Consider the following 24,251-nt stretch of genomic DNA (forward strand, 5'->3'; position numbering starts at 1 on the left):
ATCTTAAATAAACTGACTAATAAGCATTGAATGCGTACTAGTCTGGAATCTCTCCTTTCATTTATATCCATATTGTGATAGCCTGGCATCGCCAGACTAATTCGCAAATTTTGCAAATTGGTCTGGCGATGCCAGGCTATAAGAATATGTTATTCAGTTAAATCATTTTGATATCTGGACTTGCCAGACATTGCCAGACATAGTCTCAAAACATTGTCTGGCTCCGGCTGAAGTCCAGAAAAAAAATCTATCAAAGATAATGAGCCAAGGGTGTAACACCACAGATTAGGAAACAGCATCCGAAAACAAAACAAAAGAGCCACACCCTTTATTTATTTCGCTCTGACTGATGGAGCGAGTATAATAAGGTCAGACGCGGATAAAGTTGCGGTATTTTTATTATGTTTTTTCCACCCGCGTTAGATCCCTCTGCACCACTGTATCACTGCATTAGTCAGAAATTCAACATTAGTTTTGTGCCTCCTCCTAATGGCTAAATTTAGCAAGCGATGAACATTGATGCAAAGGGCTATCTGAGGAGAGGAAAAAAGAAAAGGGGAGAGGGGGAAGGGAGGGGGGAGGCGAGGGGGGAGGGAGAGAGGAAGAGAGGAGAGAGAGAGGAGAAGAGAGGAAAGGAGGGGAGGGGCGGTGATGATCAAACAGGGGAGAAGAGAGGGGGAGAGAGGGGAGAGGAGAGGAGAGGAGAAGGGGAGGATACAGGAGAGCAGAGGAGGGGGGGGGGGGGAGGATACAGGAGAGCAGAGGAGGGGAGGGGAGGGGCGGCGACGATAAAACAGGAGCGAAGAGGGGGGAAGAGAGGCGGGAGGAGAGGAGAGGAGAGAGGAGAGAAGAGGAGAGGAGAGTGCGGAGGAGAGGATAGAGGAGAGGAGAGGCAGGCAAGTCGGGGCGACAGAATGTCAGGCGGATCAGAGAGGACTGAGCTCTCGGAAGGAAGCATGTACAGGGAGAGAAACAAAGAGGCACAAAAAAAAAACAAGCAAATACAGAAGCTTATATAGAGGGAAAGATTTCCTGCCAAAATAAAGAGAAAGGGAGAGGGGGAGGGGGGGGGACAAGCTATGAAAAAAAGGACAAGAGAGAGAGCTGGATAGAGAGAGGGAGGGGGAGAGGGAGAGGGAGATGGGGAGAGGGAGGGGAAAGAAATGGGCACCAGACAGTGCGAGATGGTCTCCAGCGCCTGAGGGCAGCGACACTCCGGGAGAGATGACGGTGCACAACAGACACCACCACAGCACCGGCGGCTCCAGGAGCACCGGCACAAACGGACACGTGCATCCATCCACGCACGGGAACCCGTTTTCTATACATTTGCACGTGCAGGCACAGGCTCCCGAACACATGTAGGCATAAAAAAAATAAATAAAAATGTAAAAAAAAAAAAAAAGGCGGTCGACCACACCGCCGTGCAGTCTTATGGCGCCCCAGACCCCACCGCCTTCCCAGCGCAATAAAACCACTAAACTCACAAACACGATCTCCCACACACCTTATTTCATCACCCTCCTCCTTCACACAGCAACACATAGACACACACTCTCCACTCTTTGTGTGTTTGCTGCTACAGTAGATGGGCTTTTTTTTTGTTTTTTCCCTTTTCTTTTTTTTTTTCTCGCGCTACAGCACCAGCCACAGCCACACAGCCTGGCTGGTGTTATTTAAGGATAAGCCCACCCATTTCCGATCCACAACTCCTTTTCCAACCAATGCATTCAAAATCAATCTTTCTTCCCCCGACAACAGCGATCGGTGGCGCAGTCGAGGCCGCCATGGTGAGGGCCGGAACGTGGGATTATATTTTGGGGGTTGGACACCGTGCACCTACTGTACCTCTGGTGAATGTATGAATAACAAGGATAATGAAGGGGGTTCCGTTGCCAAGTCGCCATATTTTTTAATGCGGGCCTCACGGAATGAATCAAACTCACTGACTGCTTCAAGGACTCCCATGGAATTCCTGGTATCGGAGCCGCCAAACATTTCCCCGCACGGTCGTAAAGTGAGCCCTAGTTTTCAAAGCCTTAATTCCACCAGCCACTGTTTCATTATTTTTTTTGTGCAACTATTAGTGTAATTACAGTACTGTTGATTACGCTAAACTCATTCCAGACACATGTCAGCTATGTAGGGTAATGTTAGCCTCAGGGTCCTAAACACACCTTTCTCCGCATGGTGTGAAAAGGACACCTCGAACATCCAGAAATTCTACGGATTGAACATAAGTGGGTTTTTCTGAGCCGTTTTCAGAAAATGGTGCCTGACATCAAAATTGCACAAATCTCCAATTTTCAAAAGTCATTGATACTGCATTAGAAGCATTTCGTTTTCTAAAGTGTTCTTCAAGGTCGTGAGGTCTTCAGGTGGTCTTTTGGGGGGCGGGGTGGACTTTTGACCCGGCCCCGACCACATTCTAATTAATGGTGTCGACCCGCAACTTGGTGCAGCAACTAACCCCACGGAACAGCACGGGGATGACTCAAAACAGACTCAAAATATTATCATCAGGCCTAATTAAAAATATATTGTTTATTACCTTTTAATTCACGGACAAGTTTGACATACAGGGTCGAGCTGCATCTCAAACGATGAGTGAGGCACTTGTATGTGGCGCCAACCCCGGGCACGAGACCGAGTCGAGCGTCTCATTACGTTCGAGTCGGAAACGATTGCCACGGTTTGCAGATGGAGGGTCGGACGGGAAAAGGGGACGTAATTATCCTCCGACCCTCGGCAGATACGGAGGAGAAAACTCTCCACCTAAAATAACTTAGTTATAGCAAACTCTGCTGATTACAGTTTGACTTTCTCCCCCTCCCCGCCCCCTCGTCTGCCTCCTGTCTTTAATCAGCATGTAAACAAGTGCAAGGTCATTTTCTTCCTTAAATGGAACAGGGGGAAGGGAAGGCGATACGGGGAGCGTGGCGTAGTTAATCCTTTGGACACGCTGATGGAGGAGTTTGTCCTGGAGATGCTCTGGTGTTAATTATGCAAGACTGCATCTCTCTCTCTCTCTCTCTCTCTCTCTCTCTCTCTCTCTTTCACTCTCATGATGACTCATCACTTTGCCTCCCCTTTTTTTTTTTTGTCTTCTCTCCCTCTTCCTCTCTGCCCCAGAGACTTCAGGAGGCAGAGCCATGGTCGCAAATCTCGTCGGGAGAGGAGGTGAGGGAGGTGTATGTCGTGTTTCACTTCACCGCTGGCTCCCAAAATGGGGTCCAGGGACAGTCGGGGGCCTGTGACTCCCGGATAAGATTGAGCTATTTATATAAATAACGCGCGCGCCCACACACACACACACACACACACACACACACACACACACACACACACACACACACACACACACACACACACACACACACTTCATGGACCTGGATTGTGTGTTTGTGTCGGTCTGTGCCTATGTGTGTGTGTGTGTGTGTGTGTGTGTGTGTGTGTGTGTGTGTCTGTGTGTGTGTGTGTGTGAGTGTGTGTGTGTGTGTGTGTGTCTGTGCGTGTGTGTGTGTGTGTGTGTGTGTCTGTTTGTCTGTGTGTGTGTGTCTGTGTGTGTCTGTGTGTGTGTGTGTGTGTCTGTGTGTGTGTGTGTGTGTGTCTGTGCGTGTGTGTGTCTTCCGTACTGTGCTTAAACGTATGCCTTCATAGGTGGGTTTGTGTTCGTGCCTATGTGCACGTGTGTGTGTGTGTCTACGCCCGATTGCCCAGATGACCGCATGCATGTACGTGTACGCGCGTGTCAAGTGCTCGCGTCGTTTCGGTTCACACGTTCGCGAGTGATTAACCGCTTTATCGGAGGCTTCTCTGTTCTGCGGCACTTCACTGAACTCCGCAGTGTCACTTTTTGTTCCTTTCTTTTCTCCCGCCTTTGTGTGAATGTTTGTTTGCCGCGCTCCTGCCAATGATCGTTAAAGTGTGCCGCGAAATTCAAAGGGGAGCGACTGGCCCCAGTGGTATCGAGACAAAAGAAAGGAAAGCAAAGGAGGGGAAGCGAAGGATGGTAATACTAAATGTGCGGCTTAAAAAGTTAGTTTTGTGGGTTTTTTTGTTTTTTTTTATACACAGGACCAGCCTGATTCCCTGTGGTTCCCTGATTCAACACTGTCCAAGAAGACATCGCTAACAATTCTCACCACTCGTCCCATAAACACACATTTTTTTTGAACAGAGTGAAACAGACGACAGAGAAAACATAAAGATGGTGAAGGAGAATAGCAGAAAAGTAGAAAACGACCTCTCTCTGAATGACGAAATAACGTTTAAACGAGGCACCTGACCTCGGTTCTGCAAGTGGCCAATAAGAAGCGTTGCCCTTGTGGTCGTGTTTATTCCGGGCGGATCCCCTGGGTGAACGGGTGTAGCTTTATGAATGTGAACCATGGCTGCAGTGCTCAGAGGACCAGACTGCTCAGACGTTCTGGGGATAAATAAACACTGTACTGTAGCTACTTATTGGTATTTTTCTTGTTTTGTTGGCGCCAATTAATCTGTAGAGTGGATGGACAACCCCATAAGACCAACCTTCTCCATTTGCACAAGATCTGCCTTAAATGAAAACTCCGGTATTTTTTCTTCTTTTGATCAGTGAGATTCAAGGACTGGCATCAGAATCTTTTGAATTGATCCAGTACCGAGAGAACGGCTTCAGCCGACCGCCGCACGCCAAGCTGCAAAACAAAGTACAAAGGAGCAATCGGGACCACCTTCTTCGGCTCAGGATGGCTCAGATGACAGGATGATTGGGAGTCAACTCAGGTCGATTCCCAGTGATCGAGAAAAAAAAAAAAAAAAAAGGTTTCGCCTTAAAAAAGAATAATACCAGTTTTCCTTTGTGGCTGATCTTGTGCAAATGGAGATTTCCTTTAATGGAGCCGCAATTTGCCCTCATTAAGCGAGCCGTGCTGTTTTAGTCAATAGGAATAACAAGATCCTACTTTTTTTTTTTTTGTTTTTTTCCTTGCTTTTTTGTTCTCGGCTCCTCTTTGGGAGTAGCCTGATCTTTAAAAAGTGATGCTTTCATGTTTACTTTGTTCAGATAGTATTGCATTACAACATCAAATCCGACTGGACTACAAGCCCCAAAGTAAAAGGCAATAACCACAACCACACCCTACCTTATTTTGATCATCATCTTTCATGCCAAATATGGTCATATATATACCGCTGGTGATTTAACTATTTTTCCAATCCACACTCAAGGACTTTGAAATATGTTCACTAAGCTTGTCAGGTTAAAATTCCCAGCTCGGCAAGCAATAGATTAGCTGGGAGGACTCATACTGGATACTGTAACTACAATCTTACTTATCCCATAAAGCTGTCTCGTACGACGCCAGAGCTAGAATAACAAAAACACAAGAGCGGTGTGAAGCACAGCAAGTATAAAATGAATATGTTTGTTGTTGATAGAGAACAATTACAATGAGTGGCGTCGGGGGTGTCATCCGGCGGTGGGGTGGTGGGGGTGGGGGGCTGACGTGAGGTGTACCCTCCGTCAGGCTTCTCCTGCATTCCAGTGAAGCAGCAATGTTAACAATGCTGTCCCCACATTCACCAGTTCTGCCTCATTACAGCCAAAGAAGCAGATAAATTAGAGCAGGCGAGCATGCACTGGCATACACCCACCCACCCCCTCCCCCCACCCCCACCCACCCCACCCACTGCTGTCAGCACGGGAGAAATACAGTGTGTAGGTGTGTGTCAGTAAGTGTGCATGTGTATGGGTCGTTCTGTGAAGCCCGCGGTGGACTGTGCGGCGTGTGGTGGTGTTTCGCGGAATACATTTCCCGTGCGCAGCAGCAAACTCGAAAACACAGTTTTTCTTGATGTTTAGCAATTGACGCGATATATAATTCACAAAACATGACATACACACCCTAAACTCAACCATCAGATTTTGCAGAGAATATATTACCCCCAAAGCATTTGGAACAGTTGTATTAATTGAACGGAAACACTCACACCGATTGTCGATTTTCTGGTTTTCTTTGGGCCTTTATACATTAGATACAATACATATATATATGGAAGTTGAATTATAGATTTTAGAATGTTTTCCTGTATATTCGGGTAAGACATACTTTGGAAGGACAAATCAAAACCAGAGTTTACTTCCAACTCCATTCCAGTAGCTGTGGTTCATCATCCAGTCCATTCAAGCGTTTGTAAGTGACATCAGCAAATGTCCCAATTTCCAGCTATTCAGTGGAAAACTGTTTTTGGTCTTTTAAGTTTGATTGCTTTCAGAGGATATTTGACAAAAACATGAGCATGTTGCCAAGCCACAACAGTGGCATTTTTTCATGTCATTCAAGAGCAACATCTCTGTCTTGCTTTCCTATGTAACTACTTGCCCTTGTACCTTACAGATTCTTTCATTAGATTCCATTCCCTTTCACAATAACAACCTCTCTCAACTCCGCTCGTATTGCTGTGAGGGCTGGAGGTGGAAAGGACAAATGGGTTTGGCTTTCTCCAACCTATGTACACTAAAACTCTCCTGCCCCGCGGCCTTTAAAAAGCACTATCTTGCCCTCTCATCTGTCCGCTGCTTCCAGCCTGCCATCTTTATGGGCTGGTTAAGGGCAGCCTCACCATGAGCTATGTGTGTGCCCTCTCCAGAGCTGCAAGGAAAAAAAAAAAATAATAATAATATAAAGAAAATAAAAGGAAAGAAAACCAAACGCATCGGCCCCCTGTCTGCCAGGATTAACATTTTTAACTCTTCAAAGGTTGAAAATCTCATCAGATGGAACCAAATTAATTTCTGCACAATATTGAGGGCCACTAGCCACATAATAGAAGACAATGCCGGGTGCATCCCTGGATTGTGATTCCATTCACTCACTAATCGTCATGACGGCTGTGCGCTGCGCGGCAGCATTGTAAATGCTTTTATCCCAGAGGGATAAGAAAAACAATGGCCCTTTTTAATTTCTTCTCTATAACAGGCGACAGAAAGAAAATGATATAGACGTAATTGATGATGAGGAGAGCGGCGCAGGGGGAGGGGGACTTACAACCGCTGCACAGGCTTTTTTTTTTTTTTTTTTTTTTATTAAAAGAACCACTTATGGATGCTGGGGGTTGACAAATCTGCCAAGGAAGACAAATTGACCAGCAACAGAACACGATTTGTCCCTTAAAAGAATGTGTGAAGGCCCCGTGTGGCCCGGGTAATTAGTTTAAGCCGCAGCAGGCCTGTCCAGGAGTGGACGTGGAAGAGCAGCCCACTGCGTCCTCTGATAAGGCCCCGTGACACAACGTCTTACACCTGGAACCCTCCTGACGAGGCCCGCGCCACTAAATATATCAATTAACATGTTTCAGAGATAAAGGAGGATAAGGGAAGGGATTATGTCCGTATGTCATTGTGTGTGTGTGTGTGTGTGTGTGTGTGTGTGAGTGTGTATGTGTGTGTGTCTCCATCAGAAAATGTTTCTCCTATTACAGAACAAAAGACAAAAGCATAATTTGATAGATTTATTAGATTAATAAAAACGTCATTAATATTATAATTTATATGATTTCATATGTGAATAAATGTAATATAAATATAATAATAGCGATAAAATCTATATCTTTTCAATGGTTGGGGAGTTATGCATCCAAATTTTAGATGTAAATCATCACAATTTCATAGAATAAAAAATGAAGTGTGCTAAGTGTATTTTCAGGGATTTCCCAAACAGAGACGCAGACAAAAAGGGGCTCGATGGAGGGGCAGTGAACGTCTCCCAAGCACGCGCGCTGGTCCATGGCCGCCCGCTTAGTGACACCCAACACTGATATTGCACAATCTCCCCCTGACCCATTTCGGTGTGACACATGCAGAAGTCAATTTTCCGCACCTTTCGCTTGCATAAAATGACAAAAATGACAACAAATTGCAAGCGAGGGGGAGAGAGAGGGGGAGGGTGAGACAGAAAAAAGAAAAGTTAAACCCCAAGACTTTGCTGCTGCTTTTATTGGAAGCAGAAGCCTTCCAGCTCACCCTTTTAAACTTGAGGAGAAGCACTTCTGAAGGGTTGGGAACTTTCTTCCTCACCCCCCTCCCCAACACCGTTGCGCTTGGCTGCCTTGTTATCAATAAAGAGGTCAGGTGCAGCAGAAACTCGCCGACAGAAACTGAGAAATGTGGATCTGTCTGCAGACGCCTCAAAGTATGATGAAATGACAAGTACGATCCGGCGGTGCCACCCGAGAACGCACACAGTACAAGCGCAAAAGAACCAACAAGAAAAAAAAAAATGTTGTTTTTTTTTTCTCCCTAGAAAGTTTAATTGGCTTTTGGGCTTCACTAGCACTCAATTAGCATGCATGTTATATTCAGACACCAAGAGTTAATTGGCCTGAGAGTAGCGAGAGGCTGCACGGCCCTGGACGTAGAGTCTCAGGATTCATTTGCAGATTCCAGGCTCCAGCAGGAGCATGCTTGAAGGCCATTTGATCTGCAGACGACAAACCATGCGTATTTCCAGGTACCGATCTGACGTGGGAGAAATGGCGTCTTCAAATATGGTTTGAAGCTGGCTTCAAGTATCTTAAAGAGACCTTCAATCGTAATTCGGTTTTCATTAAACACAGCATTTGAAATTATTCAGCAACATTATTTTATTCCAATGACTAACGGTTGACTTATCATCTCCAGAACTGAGAGGGTTGGGTCTCCGCCACATCACGATTCCACGAGGTGACCTTTGAGCGACGGATAGAAAGTTGTCGACCAGCCAACTGCAAAGTTGAAAGGTTCACGTCAAGCAAGCTGATGCTCGTGGGTGGGCGTGGCTTCCCGATGTGGGCGTGGCTTCCCAATGATGTGATGATTTGAGTGTGGGGGCGCTTTTTTGGGGGAGGAGAAAAGAAAATTAAGATAAAAGCCATTTCCACCTTGTATACATCATCTCTTGTGTCAATGATGAGTATAGTTGTAAGTGGGAGGAGAAAATATCGGTGTTTCAATTTGGTCCGATTTCAAGTGCCGCACGGATGGTACTTATCAAATACGGTCAATCAATATCAAAAGGAGAAGCAATCTCTCATCCTTTTTTGCGTGATCCATTCACTCTAAAACAAAATCTTCCAACACAGTCTCTTCCGGAAGATTTCGCCGAGATGTGCAGATAGAATCGGGCGGGGGGGGGGGGACAATCAAGTAGAAATACTAGAGAAGCGAGACCCAAAGTAACCCATCTCCTCACAACGACTGGCAGTTAAGCTGATTGCTCGTGTTAACAATGGCTCCGCGAGTGCACCGAGGGAAGGAAGATTCTCCAATTACATTTACTGTACAAACTAAAGCAGCGGGATCTGATGCACGGGACATCAAGAGCTCATTATACGCTTTACATGCAATTAATCAAAGGATGTAAACAAAACCCTCCTCAGCCCAAACGGAGCGCGGGGATTCCCTTATGGCGGCTCGGCTGCGGCGCACACATTAGGATGCCTCGTCGGCGGAGAGGAGTCGGGACTCTGGAGGTGGCAAATCCGAGATTCGCGGCCGGCTTCTGGGATGACTGAGGGCGTCGTGGCTTCCTGCCGAGAACAAGCCTCCCGCGCCCAGCCGCGCCCGCCCCCCTCCACCCCTCTACCGTCGCTCCAAATACCCCCTCCCTCTCCTCCGCGTCCTCTCCCGCCGCTGCATGGCTCTCCATCTCTTTGTCTGTCCGGGTTAGTCTCCCTCGGTCTAACTCGCTCTCTCTGACTCATTCTCTTTGTTTTTGTTTATCGCTGCCCCCCCCCAACCACCACCACCACCACCCCACCACCGCCACCCCCGCTCTCCGTCCCCCTCCCTCGGCCTCTTCTCTTCTCGTCCACTTGCGGATCAGCCAGCCCACCTCGGGCGAAGCCCCCTTCAGACCGAAAACAAAGAGCTCTTGTCATTTCACCCTCCCCGCTCCTCGACACACTTTGTTCCGGCCACATCATTTCATTCCGGCCTCCCCTCGTCCGTGTGCGCCAGACAACAGCCTTTATGACAGACTTCACTCAGCCACTTCACATTTCAACCGAAATGTGACCCCGTCAAACCCCCTCACCAACCCCCCCACCCCTGCCCGTCCCCCCGCCCCCTCGTCATTTCGCTTTGACTGGTTTTATTTTGCAAGTCGAACACGCCGAACATGATGTTTGGTTTGACAAGTCAGCTCGAAATATCCAGTTCACCGTTCAATATTTCTAAATGGATACACATGGTCTCCTTTCCATTATTTCATCATCAAAGGCCTATCCTTATAATAAAAAAACAATATTTAGCTCCTTTTTTTTTTATATTGTTACATCTGTCTGCTCGCAAAGGAAGGAGAAAGACTTTCGCCCACATGGGCTATCTCATTGAAATTAAATTCTTTATTTCCAGGTAAATGCTTTTAGGCTACCCGGCATTCAGAACCGGGAGCCCGCCGCATAATCATACCCCCGACGAGTCTGTGGAGAAGGAAATGGAATGGCTGCATTACAGCGCAGGCATCTCAAACCATCAGGCCATGACGACAGTGACAATGAGGCTTGTCCCTCGCCCTCTCCCTCCCTCCCTCTCGCTCACTCTCTCTCTCACACACACACACACACACACACACACACACACACACACACACACACACATATGCACACACACAAGCACGCACCCACACACACACGCGCAGAATGGGAGAACATCTTTATTAGCTTTCAATATGGAGGCCGTGCTCAGCCTGGGATTGGAGGGCTGACCCCTCGCTGGGAGCTGTTGAGGGGAAATGTTTGCCCGGACCCCTTGGAGCACGCCTTTAACCCCCTCTCTGGATGGAGGACAAATAAGAACGTCACTCTATAAGAGGAGCATCCATAGCACCGTAGTGACGTACAAAGTGAGTTGGGTATACAGTGGCGGGAGGGCTCAATGAGATAGGCAGCCTGGCTGTGTGTGTGTGTGTGTGTGTGTGTGTGTGTGTGTGTGTGTGTGTGTGTGTGTGTGTGTGTGTGTGTGTGTGTGTGTGCGCGCGCGCGCGTATTCCCCGCAGCACAAACAGCTGATTAACCTGACTCTGAGGAGGAGAAGCAGCATCAGCTCTTCATCATCATCATCATCCACCTCCACCCCTCCACCTTCATGGACTCTTTTCCCTGTCCGTCCGTCTGCCTTTCCTCGCTTCCCCCTTCCCTCCTCCCACCCTCTCGCTCCCCCTCTGCTCGCTCGCTGTCTTCTCTCTTCGATTCTTTCTCTCTTTTTTAACCTCTTTTTTTCTCTGCTTTCCTTTCGTTCTCCCTGCGCCGATCCCGCTGTCTCTCTCTGTCTCTATCTCTCTCTCGCCCTCTTTACCCACACACACACACACACACACACACACACACACACACACACACACACACACACACACACACACACACACACACACACACACACACACACACACACACACACACACACACACACACACACACACTCTTTCTTGCCCTCCCTGGAGATTAAGATGGAAACCCTGAGGCTCTGTTGAAGGCCCCAACCCAGGAGGGTATCTTGAGATACGGCAGAGGAACCGGGGTTGGGTGGCGGTGGAGGCGGTGGTGGTGAGGGGGTGGGGGTGGTGATAGAGCGCCGTCAAAGCGGCTTTACCTCCTCAGGGGGGTTACAGGCCTAATTCAATCACACCTCCAATTCCCCAGCTGCTGGAGTCTAAAAAACCCGCACGTCAAGTCGAGATAGACCCAAGCTGATGTCTTCTCTCAGATTGGGATTCAGCTCTTGAGGTGGGCCGAAGAGAAACCTAATTGCTGCGCCTCAATTTGAAGAGCGCTCTCGTCTCATTTGAAACAATTGCTCGCCCCTGGCAAACAATACATAAACCCCACCCCAAACCCAAAAAAAAGGAAAAGTAAAAGAAAAACACCAGATGGTGACATACATGGTAAAAAAATTATAGTTCATACTTATTTGTTTGATTATATGTGATAATGACAGTGGAAGCAATTAATGTCTGTGGCTGCCATATTGTGAGAGGACGGTGGAAGGACGGCACGGGCTGTTGTGAGGAAAAACGCTTATCAAATATCTCTGCCGGTGTGATTAGTGTAATAAGACGCTGCAAGGTGAGATAGGCCTCCAAACACACTCCTAGCGAGGTAGAGTGGATGTCTGCGTGTCCGTGTGTGTGTATGCAAATGGTCAGTGTGTTTCTTCTTCTGCATGAGCGTGTGTGTGTGTGTGTGTGTGTGTGTGTGAGGACATGTATTGAACTGGACCGAGAAAGTGTGTGAGCGCGCGCGCGTCCCCATACTGGTGTTTCTGCTTGCGAGTATCTGTTTGAATGTGTCGGCCGCCATGCGTCCTCGCGTGTTTGTATTTGCTTTTCCGCACGAAGGCGGAGACCCCGCGGGCCGTGGCCTATGACAGAGGGCACATCAGAGCACTTACCCCTGGCAGAGTCTTCTGTTCATGGAGGGCGCTCTGGGCCTTTAACGCTGACTCTCTGGCACAGTATGTTAGAAAGGCACATCCTAAAGGGAGAGGGAGGAAAAAAACACCAGATATAAGGAAAACAGATTGTATATTTCTAAATTTCTGCGTTTTGAGCAATTAGTAATGTCGTCACAATTATTAATAACAATAACTAAATGTACTGTATTTGTTGGCAAGCAAAGATGTGGTTCCTTTTTGGAGAGCGGCAATCCTGCCAGGTAAATGATTTGGCCAATTCGCAAAATGCATAATTAAAAACCCACAACACAAAACGAGATTGAGAGAAAATCTGATTAATGGGAGCGGCGTCAACCTTGTCAACATGTGTGCAGCGCTCCCCTAGTGGCCTTCGGGGGTATTGCATGCAAGCTGCCTGATCATTGGCAAAACAAAGCTTTTAATGTTGTTTTATGATATAATATTTTCAACATTAACATTTTTTGTGTTTAACCAATAGATAGGAACTTATGGAACACGACCTTAATCGCCACTGTCCGTGCTCAATCGCTGTGTGGTGGTTCCTTTGATCGTTAATGAATGTGGTTGGATCACTTGAATGGCCACAAACATTTAAGATTTTCAAGTGGGCCGTGAGTCAGAAAAGATCCGGAAGCTCCGCATCAGAGCATAGTGATAACAAATAACAATTATTGGACGATAAAATAAGGTGGTTAAAATTATCCATGTGAAAATAATGGGGATAAACCTATGATATATATTGCTGATCAGCTCTTTTTTGTAAGATTTTCCTGGCCTTTACCCGCAAATGGTTAATAGACTCCAATCCGGATAATTATGTCACTTCTCACTTTTTTGGCCCAGTTTAATTTAAAAGAAATCAAGCAACCAACAAGTACAACTGGAAGCAGGAGCCAGATTAAGGTTCACAGGGTCATCGACGGAAAGGTTCCATCACCCGGGGCCGAATACTGGGTTGGAGGGCAGACTTTTAGTTTTAATCCAGAATCTGCATAACGTCCTTTGATGAATGATCACTTTCATCGTTATTGAATGGAGCGCAGAGCGGCAACCCCTACACAGTTTGCAGAGCAGCCAAGAAATTAAAAAGCTCCCGACGTGCCCCCGAACCATAACCTCTCACATCTCTGGAGGATTTGATCGAAGCTGGAAAATCTGGGGGGGGGGGGGGGGAAACAAAACTGTATGAATATGCATTAATAAGTCCAGCACTAACAAAAATGTGACAGCTTTCATTAAAGGGTGAGTGGTTGTTCTGTTAGGCGCTCGCTGGAGTCGATAGTGTGTGACCCCATTCGGAAGAGTTTTTGCACTGTACGGCATAATTTTCCATTACTACATGTCACACCTGCTGCCAAGGCTCCCCGCAGGGAGAAAAAGTCTATGCATGGACACACACACACACACACGCATGCACACACTTGAACAGCACCCATCAACCCCCCGAAACAGAGCATTGCACTCTGGCGCCCGGCCAAGAGAGCTCCCTTTCGTGACAACCTTCACCCACCTCCACAACTAGGCAGTTACTCAAATGGAAAGACCACCTAAATGACACTGATGAAACAGCGTGTCACCGGAAAAAAGCGGGGAAAAAAGTTTGGGGGCCCGGGGAGATGGTCTTCATTCCGTGTGACATTACAAAACTGCGGGACATGAGCGCTGCCCTCCGGGGAGACGAGTCCTGGCAAAGGCCTCCGGTGGAGCTAGCGGGAGGCCAGCGCTCGGCCCACATTCACTCCGCGGCCCGGCTTCGTTTTTATCTCGCGCTCCTGCGGCAGAGCCCGGGATATGGCGGGGGGCCATGGTGGGGCCTCGACCAAAACACACGTTCTTTTACTCTTGGAACCATCTGGCTCGTTAGAAGCCGAGAGCGCTTTTTAAAGTTTTGACTAGAATTCGGTTTTTGTCATTTGTCAACTGGACCCTTGATACAAAAACCGTGAGTTGAAGTGACTTTAAACGGACAGTTCACTGACATCAGTGACACAACGCACACTATTGCTTCATATTTCATACTCACTCCTCGTAAGAATTTTGGAATTTCCTAATTTTCGTCATTCGAGTACGTACTCGGTGCTGTTATTTTTGGTCTAAGATGTGTTTTTATTTTATTTAACTGTCTGCTGCGGTGTCCTACCAGGTCCAGGACAGGCAACATACATGTTTGTCACACCAGAGAGTTTAAATGAAGGAAGAGGCTCGTTGGACTGTACCAAGTCCTCTGGGGGGGGGGGTGATTGAAAGATGATTGAAACCGGATGATTTATTTTCTGAAAAGCATCATTTCTGATCCTGATCATGAACCGTTGGTTGCATGTGTTGATGCAAATAAGCATCTCTGTGATACAAGTGGTTGTATTTTCAAACCGCATGTGCATGTATTGGTACGATCACATGTTTATTTTGACCATTTTTTATTGACTACAATCTCATTTTTGTGTTACTTGGTAAACAAATTTGGCGTTTTTCTTTGTGCCTCACTGCTTGGTCCCTAACGTGTATATGCAGAATGCACGCGAAATACACATCCTTGAACCACATTAAACCTTAAGTTTAGTGCTAAACAGTACTGATGTTTTGACAAGACATTCATTGGGTTTTCAGGATATGTCTAGGATCAAACATACATATTTCAATTGAATTCAAGTTATTTCAAAAGTAATATTTGCTAAGAAAACCCTTTTTCAACTAATTGTCAAAAAAGAAAAATGACTAATGGTTCTGAGTAAGAGTGGAAGGTTGCCATAAACCCCCTTGAACCACATTAAACTGGAAAAAACTCAAACACTGAAAGAAATATGAGGAGGTGAAGGTGGAATGAGGTGCCAAGACAGACATTTTTTGGAGTGTGGCCTTAAAATTCAGGTCAGCCACATGGCTGCCTAATGTAGGCTCCCTTAAGTCCCTCATGGCCATTGGGAATTGGTAGGACTTTATGAAAGCATCATATCTAATATAGTGCTGGCTCAAGCGACACCTTGAGCCCCGGGGAGTACAGTGATTTAGGAGCAAAATGTGGAACAGGCAAACATTCAACTTGAGAAGCATGAGAAGAGCCACAAAGTTTGAGGTTGGTATGTTCCAACTGTGTGTGTGTGTGTGTGTGTGTGTGTGTGTGTGTGTGTGTGTGTGTGTGTGTGTGTGTGTGTGTGTGTGTGTGTGTGTGTGTCTGTGTGTGTGTGTGTCCAGTGTTTGGGGTCTCTGGGATGAAATTCTCATGAAGCAAAATCAAATAAATCTGCAAACTCCCACAATAAAACAAACTATTACTGGTATGCCAAATGCTAAAATACATAAATAAAATAACTTTCAGGCTACAACTTGTTAAATTTAACATACATATTTAAAATGATATAGCAGGTTTTTGTTTTTTTTTAAATGTATTCGTGGATTATTTCTAAAGCTTTTTCTATCTCATTGTCAAAGAAGGAAAGAAATGACTTTAATGGTTCTGAAAAAGACAAGACTGTTGCCATGGATATGGGGTTGGAGAGAGACTCTTTGTCTGAGGCAGGATTTGTTCTTGAGAGGTTAAGTGATGTGAAAATAATACTTTGGTAATCAAAGACTATTTCATATGCGGTAATTTCAGAGAGGAACAGGAGTTCAACAAATTATAGTTAAGTCACATAAAAGCACAAGCCGGTTGAGAAAAATAAATTACCCAGGAAACACACCAGTTTCTGTGGGATGTCTCATTTGCATTTTGCATTTGCCGGAGATGTTTTGGGTAATTATAACAACTTTTAACCTGTAACGCTTCCTCAGAATGTGTGTCTTTAAATGGAAATGAAAATGTGCCTGCACTTGGGGAGTGACTGTTTTTCAAGAACCACTGTGTTTCAGCCATCAGGTGGATTTAATTGGGAATCAAATGTTAATAAATGTGACTTGTTCAATCTCTTCACTTCATTTTGAACACAGGGGATTGTATTCAAATGTGTACGCACCAAAGTTTTTTTTCTTTCTTTCTTTCTTTCTTTCTTTCTTTCTATCTCTGTGAAAAGCTGTTTCGCTCCCACCGAATGTCTTTCTAATGATCACGGAGGTCATCGACAGCCTTCCACTTCTACCACTTCTACTGTCACTCAACTTGGACAAGCTGTCACTCACGCTTTCCCATCCCATTTTCATATGTGTGTGCGTGTGTGTGCGCGTGTGCGTGTGTGCGTGCATTGTTAGATAGATCCCCGGTGGCAAACAAACCACATAAACTGTAGATGGAACTTCTCGTAGCACTACGACAACTATTTCCCAAAATAATTAGATTGCATGTAAAACTCAAACAAGTGTCGTTGGTCTTAAATATCAGCGTCACAGTTCACGTCCTTCTTTCATCCCGAGGCCGTGGAGGGTTTTTTGTTTTTTTTCCGTGTCGGATCGGCCGGCTATTCATAGATGATTACGCCGCGTGGACCTACTGAGGGGAGGAGAATGAATGAGGATATTTAAAAACTCTTTGCATCTCTCCCTCCTGGCTGCGTGCTGCGGCCCGCGGTCCCCGCGCTCAGCACCGGGGACGGATTGATAGATAACGCTACTCAGGCAAAAGATTTGCCCCCCGCCAACGTTCAACATGTCTGAACAATACGAGTGTTTTCACGCCGACACTAAGTATTATGACAGTGATGCAGTGCTCAATTAAATGATGGATGTTGAACAGCACGACCTGGCTGCGCCGCACATCGTGGACTCCACGACACCCAACACCCAAACCATTAAAGTCGACACCTACCAAACAGGGTATCATCCTCGGTTTCTTTGAAAAATAAAAGAGAAATAGAAATCCCATTTAAATGCATGTTATTATTTAGCTACAATCACCTATTAGCGCAGAGAAAATTCCCTGGCAAACTCTAAACAGTATGAAATTCCCCAAAGTAATTTGCATGCAGGTCTGGAGACGCTCGGGAAGCCCAGAGTCAGAATTCACAGCGCACATAGCATCTGTTTGAGTTGATGCACTACAATCTTCATGAATTAGTTATGAGCAAACATGACATATTTTTGATCTGCCCTTAAATCCATAATTATAGTGCAATCCTGTGTCACAGGGCTAGGGGCGCAAAATGTGTAGAGCTGCAAATCAACTATCCTTAAAAACAGACACTGATATTGAAAAGGGATATAAAACGATTTAGCAGGACTTTATTTAAGGAATTTAAATTTCTGTCATTAGGATCATGGGATATTAATATATAAATATCATTTTTCCTTCCTCCTCTCACTCTTTTGCAAATTAAGGCAAAAAATGTTTTGTATATATGTATATAATACATATATATACTTGTTTTTGAATATGGTATGATATTTCTGTCCTGGCTTTTGACATAATGGATTGTCACCGGTAACCTATGAGCAGAATGATTTTTCTGCAAGTTCAACATAAACTATGGCCAGAAAATAGTTGTTAAACCTCAATTTACAATGTCAAGTGTGCATCAAAGTTAACAAATTTCCCCCATTGCAGTGTGATGACGTTAAAGTTGTTTATTACTTGAACGTGATTGAGTATGAGTAGCGTGGCATTTACCGCATTGAAAAGTGTGTTGGTTTTTTTTTAAGGGCAGGCAGTTATTTTTACTGACTCCTTCTTTGTTTGTGGCGGGTGTGTTGAGCAACACATGCTCCATCACTGCACGTCTCTCCGTCATATTTACACAGCAGCAAAACACCACTTGGAGCCGCCCGGTGTAGCCGCAGTATTCAGCAGGTGCCGCTAAGGTTGGAACTCTTTAAATCACTGGAGGATGTACACATTCTTTCATTGAAATAAACAGCCAGAGTGTTCCACGGTGTTTACCTGCCATCTCACCAAAATATATAACTGGCACGTTCTCAATTTGAGTCACGAAAAAAATGTTAATTTCAGTGTAACAGTGTTAAAAAGCAGCAGCAATAGGTAATAGAGATGTGTATTTGTATGCATAGATAAAATGTCAAATGTAACATTTCAATGATAAAAGCATTACTCTCATTTTCCACTCAGTCTCTACCCTCTTCATTCCAACATTAATTCCAATTAATTGTTTTGATTGAATCTTTATGTCGCAAAGAAATGCTTGTTGATGTTTTGACATTTTTTTTCAACGGTGCATTTGCAATGTCTCAGCCTCTGCAAAAAGCCCCCCCATCACTGTTTCCCTGCTTGGTATAGGAGCACAGTGGTTTTAATCTACTTTGAGATATGTGCTCTTCATTTGACTTTTGTGTGTGACACTAATCCTATTTTATTAGTTCTCTCTGCTTCGGCTTCATTCTACAGGTAGGACACGCCGCCACAGCAGGGGACATGAATGTGGTTTGTTTGGTTCACAGATGAGTGGCCATAAGAAAAAAAGAAAAAAAAGGGAAAAAAAAAAAACTCATCCATATAATGCATTGGTGAAATCTTATTAAAAGTGCACGCCTGTATTCACAAAGTGACTTTGAATGTCACACGGGATGAAGTGGGCATAATGCATACATCAGAATGGCCTTGGCCCACGGTGATTTGAATGGGCACACAGACTCGGGCTTTGGAACAGGATTATTCTTCCCGAGGTAAACATTCCCTTGAGTGTTGACATTCAGTCACGCCGAGGACACGCGTAAACAACACGGGCATCAAAAATATTGTAATCGATCATCGTGTTGTAAGGAGGAATGCTGTAGAGGGAGGCAGCGGGTGCAGACCAGCCACCGGTGGAACAGGTGGTGTATGTGGAGCTCGAGGGCTGCAGCCAGGACAGAAATACCACTGTTGCTGAATGCTCTATGTAGAGATGTCTGTTGGTGTAAGACTTTATACCTGGCTCAGTGGAGTAAAGTGTTGCACTTTGAGGATTACAATTTCAATGTTCTTGTATGTGCTTGCAGTCAGGCCCGATGTAGAATCCCCAGCCAAGTGAAGTCTCTCTACTCTCTGTCTCTGTTATTATCATTATCATTATCATCATCCTCATCACCATCATCAATAATCATCAATAATAATAATAATAATAATACAAATAACAATAATCATAATAACCATCATTATAATAATAATAAAACAGATAGTACACCCCTGAGATTCAAAATATGTTATTATTGCAAGTCTCATTTAAAGCAAAGATGGGAGAATCGAGCTAAATAAGGCGGACTAAATCTCATCTGAAAATGATCATTCATTTATTTGGCCTACTTGACTTGAAAGATGTAAATTGTCTTTCATCATTATATTTTCACTAACCCAGAAGTGCATAAAGATTCAAATTAAAAAAAAAAAAAAAAAAACATTGTAGTTGTATATGCTTTGTCTCAAATAGTACTCAGGGCATTTGTGATTTTGGAGGGAGGCGGTCCGTGTATTTGAATTCCAGAAAGCAGAGCCCGGGTGATATAATAACTCATTTAAAACAAGTTGATCGCAACATCGAGACGCTGGGAGTGGAGGGGGCTGAGGTGAGTGCAGGGGGGAGGGCATGCTGCATGGGCTCCGACTCTTACTATCCCCCGGCCCACATTGCTTTGTACTTCCTGGCTGCGTGCAAACCAGCACAACAACAACTACGGATAGTTATTTCCTCAACCCGGAGAGCTATGAATCATTCCCCGCCTCACAGGCCAACGCACTTTTCCCACGCAGCATTAATTACTATAATGGTCACTGCTTCATCATGGTTTGCATCCATTTAACTTCGGCTGTCGTCGCCGTGAAACGGGGGCGGGTGATGGGGGGTAACGCAGGCGTGTTTTTATTATGAGGAAATCTGCAGCTGCGGGGACGTGGAGCGTGGGGAGCCGTCCCGCCCCCTGGAGCTGGAAGCCCCGGCACATGAGGGGCTGCGCGTAAACACACAAAGGCATCTCCGCGGCGGTAATTCACGTGGGCGAGGGGGTCTGACACGGGAGGGGGGGTGGGGGGGGGCGGGGGGCAATTAACCCCGCTCTCCGAACCCAGATCCGCGTCCACTCCCACCCGCGATGCGTGGGGCGACGTGTGCGCGCGTTTGCGTGCGTGCGTGCGTGCGTGCGTGCGTGCGTGTGTGTGTGTGTGAAATCCGTAAAGCTCTGCCGCGGAGAGACTTTCTTATCCGCAAACATCTACAAAATCTGCAAAATGCTCACGGTTATTTACGTGTTGTTTTTGTTTTGCTTGTTTGTTTTGTTGGTGCATGAGAATATAAAAAAAAACAAAAACAAACCGACCTTTATGCATTCCCGTGAATCTGTCTTTCAGTACAGTGAGTTCGTATATCTTCCCAAATTCCTCAAACAGCGGCTTCAGGTCCTTCTCCTCCAGGTTGCGGGGGATCTGTCCGATGAAGAGCTTGATGGCGTCGTGGTCCTTCATGGGAATGGTGTTCTGGCCGACCGAGAGCCCGTTCATCCTGCCGGCGCTGTCCGTGGTGCTGAACCCATTCTGCTGCGGCGCTCCGCTCGCACTGAGTGTGGCCATCTTTCCTCAATGGGCCGCCTCTCGCTCGCTCTCTCTCTCTCTCTCTCTCTCTCTCTCTCCCTCCCTCGCTCTCTCTCTCTCTCTCTCTCTCAACCCCCTCTCTCCCTCTCCCTCTCTCTCTCTCTCTCTCTCTCTCTCTCTTCTTTTATACCTCCCTCTCTCCCCAGGTGCCCTCTCCTCTCGCTCCCTCTCTCTTTCCTCTCCACAACTTGTTTGTTTTATGCTTCATGTGTCTCCATCCTCCTGTTTCCCTCCGCGCGTGTCAGCTGCCACTCCGCCCGTGACGTCACGGGCTCCTGACCAGACCTCCTCTGCCTGATGTGCATAATGAGCCTCGCAGCAGCCAATCGGGGGACGGCTTCCGGCCGGCCCCGCGCGTCCCGATTTGCATAATGAGCCTCGCGGCAGCCAATCGCGGGGCGGCTTGTGACTAGACCCCTCTCGGTCATTAGCATATTGTGCCTCGCCCGGCCAATCAGACAGCGCCGAGCGAGGACCCGCGGGGGCGCAGTGAGAAACTAAACATTTGCGTTGAAGGAAAGCTCGGGACATTTTAACTGTGCAAACGCAGCAAAGTGACTTATTCTGCACTGCCGTAACGTTTCCGTTGGATTCCCTCTAGTTGACTTTATTGATTGCAAATTAAAAAAAAAAAAAAATGCATCATAAAATACATCACTGAACCAAGTGACACGTTGACATGAAAAAAAAAAATGGTATCAATACTACACAGGGAAAAAAATAATATTCCAAAAAGTGTTACGATAAGCACAGCTCAGCAAATCACCTCTTTAGAATTACAAAATAGAAATGCTTATATTGTGTGATATTGTATATTGGGATATTAGGAGTTCTGCTTTCTTAAGCTGCCTATAGCAGGTAGTAAGTAATATATATTTTGGGCTTCAGTACTATCTGGAATGGAACTCATATTTCATGGTTTTTGAAACTTACAAAAGTGATGTCAAGTACATTGTGATACCACAACCTCAGCCGGCTATACTTAGAACGACGTTGGGGGAATGTAGTGAATGATTAGTGGGACACGAGCCAAAGGTGGGAGGCATAGTTCATCAGAAAAGGCAGCTACAAGATGGAAAGTTTGACTCGGTTCTGCAGGTTTTCATCTTGCAGGGTGTGTGCGATCCTGCAGTGCGAGGCTGGTCACACGGACAGATGGATGGACAGACAGCCGGAAAGCGAGAGACAGCGAGGGGTTTGAGGATAGGTGGGGCGGGGGAGCCAGGCAGATAGTCAACAAAGACGAGAGCGAGAGAGAGAGAGAAAGAGAAAGGAGGATTCTGAGGTTGTGTTGCTTTGGACCTTTGAAAGTGCTGCATTGTGGAACTCTCCCAGGTGCTGAATCGTTGCTGCCATTCAGACAGTGTAAAATAGATTGTTGGAAGCCACCGCGCGCGCACGCACACACACACACACACACACACACACACACACACACACACACACACACACACACACACACACACACACACACACACACACACACACACACACACACTTTTCCAAACCTTTTTTTTCCCCCATTGCACAGGAAACATTGGATTCAAAGCCATGAACCGACATATTTAATCATAAATGACAAAATTTGGGTCTGTAAAGCTCCCTGTGAGTGGAACTGTGATAAAGTACGACACAGATAGATTCAAGTTCATTATGCCTTTGCAAGTTGATTTTGGCTGCACCTAGATCATATTAAAGTAAGATTAGCTTAAATGCATAGTAATAATACATCACATAGATGAACAAAAATACATTATATACATGGAAAGGCCGCTGTGGTATTGGTACAAACAGTGCTGGTGTACATTAATCCGGTTGAGATATGAGGTAGATACGATAGGTATAAGATAGTATAGGGTTAGGGTTAAACCTGGTGGCGGCAGTGAGACAGCAGCAGAAGTTGACAGAAAATGACAAGGTAAAAAAGAGAGGAATATGAAAAAGTAATAACATGTATATGTATGCATATAAACAGAAGTATACAGGGAGTTTCACTTAACAGGTGCTTGTGTGGATTCACCTCCGGAGTGAATCCAATTCAGCGTTGGGGGGTTTCTGAAAATAACAACAGCAGCTGGAACAGAATTGTTTTTGTTGGGGGTTTTTTTTATCAGTAGTATTTCCCATTCAATCATGTCTTTGTGGACTATATTCCAAAAAAAACGTGTTTAAACGCACACCGTTCCCTTAGCGTAGTCATTTCCATCAAGGCAGAGGCTAATTCAGCTTCAGTGCAGCTTATTGGCATTGGGAATTTTGTTTCCTTGTTTTTGTCATCTCGCAGGCAGGAGGGTGGTGGTGGTGGTGGTGGTGTTCTGGGGGGTTGGTGGGGGAGTGAGGGCTCACCTGCACAGCTGTGAAGACAGGGAAACTGCCTTGGAGGAGGAAACGCCGGTACTGCCTGATCTCTTCAATTATGCCAGTGTGTAAGCATCCTCTTTGTTGGAACACAGGCACGCATGGCAGAGAGGTTGACAGGCTTCTCCTTCTTGTCTCGGCACCCGGATGGCTGCGCAGGGCACCACCGCCGATCGCTCCTCATGCAGCAGAGGACCCTTCCCGGCGGTATTTGCAAAGTGTGTGTGTGTGTGTGTGTGTGTATGTGTGTGTGTGTGTGTGTGTGTGTGTGTGTGTGTGTGTGTGTGTGTGTGTGTGTGTGTGTGTGTGTGTGTGTGTGTGAACTCACCAGGCGGAGAACACGGAAGAATAGCTCTCCCTCCAGGATCCTGCAAACCTGCGGACCTAGACTTCACTCAAACTTTTTTTTTCCCCCGTGTTATTCCAGGTATGAAGTGTATTCATTCCGGCGCCTTTGACTGGTGTCTTTCAGACCGTGCTAGCGCAGAATTACCCTCTAGCCTCAGTAGAATTGAAATGGAAAGGGGAAATGAAAAGATCAAGATGGCAACTGTTTTCTATTCCTCATTCAGTTCCTTTGCCGCTTTTAAAGAAACATTATTCACACAACTGTCCAATTGAATTACAAGTATGTCAAAGGGAAGCCATTTGAAGGAGCTGTAAAACTGTGGCCCCTAAAAGTAGAATAGGAGACAGATGTCGGGCACTGGGTATAACAGCTTGGTGTTATGCACAATTCCTTTAGACGGTGTGATCATTATCGCATTAAACTGGATATATTGAATAAGCCAGGTGGAACATAGTCATACATTTACATTTTTCACTGTCTATTTTGTAGAGTCCAAAAGAAGAAAAGGCAGCCATTGATATTCCTAGCACAAGTAGCATGAGGTGTGATAGTATTTTTTTTTTGTTGTGAATCTCTGAGTGTGTATGGTAATACCAGAGCCGTCTCAAGCCTCAAACACAGCCTCTGCCTCGGGGAGGGGTGAGATGTTCCCCTCACACAGGCACCGC

The 24,251-nt window shown here is 45.8% G+C and overlaps 1 protein-coding gene across 16 annotated transcripts in view; it reads right to left on the reverse strand.

The window, feature by feature from the left end:
- Positions 1 to 20,855, reverse strand: part of celf6 (CUGBP Elav-like family member 6) — a gene marked incomplete at both ends in the record, with an annotated part of 142,853 nt that extends 121,998 nt beyond the window's left edge. For 11 of the 16 annotated variants that reach the window (XM_079997823.1, XM_079997819.1, XM_079997830.1 and 8 more), the window contains 2 exons: positions 12,410 to 12,492; positions 20,606 to 20,753. In XM_079997823.1, coding sequence (XP_079853949.1) covers positions 12,410 to 12,492; positions 20,606 to 20,750 — 228 coding nt within the window. Of the gene's footprint in view, positions 1 to 12,409; positions 12,493 to 20,605 lie in introns of all 16 variants that reach the window. The other 5 variants (XM_079997827.1, XM_079997825.1, XM_079997816.1 and 2 more) reach the window with 1 other exon arrangement.
- Positions 20,856 to 24,251: the final 3,396 nt, after the last annotated feature.

The sequence above is a fragment of the Zeus faber genome (assembly GCF_960531495.2).
Source record: "Zeus faber genome assembly, chromosome: 3".
NCBI lineage: Eukaryota > Metazoa > Chordata > Actinopteri > Zeiformes > Zeidae > Zeus > Zeus faber.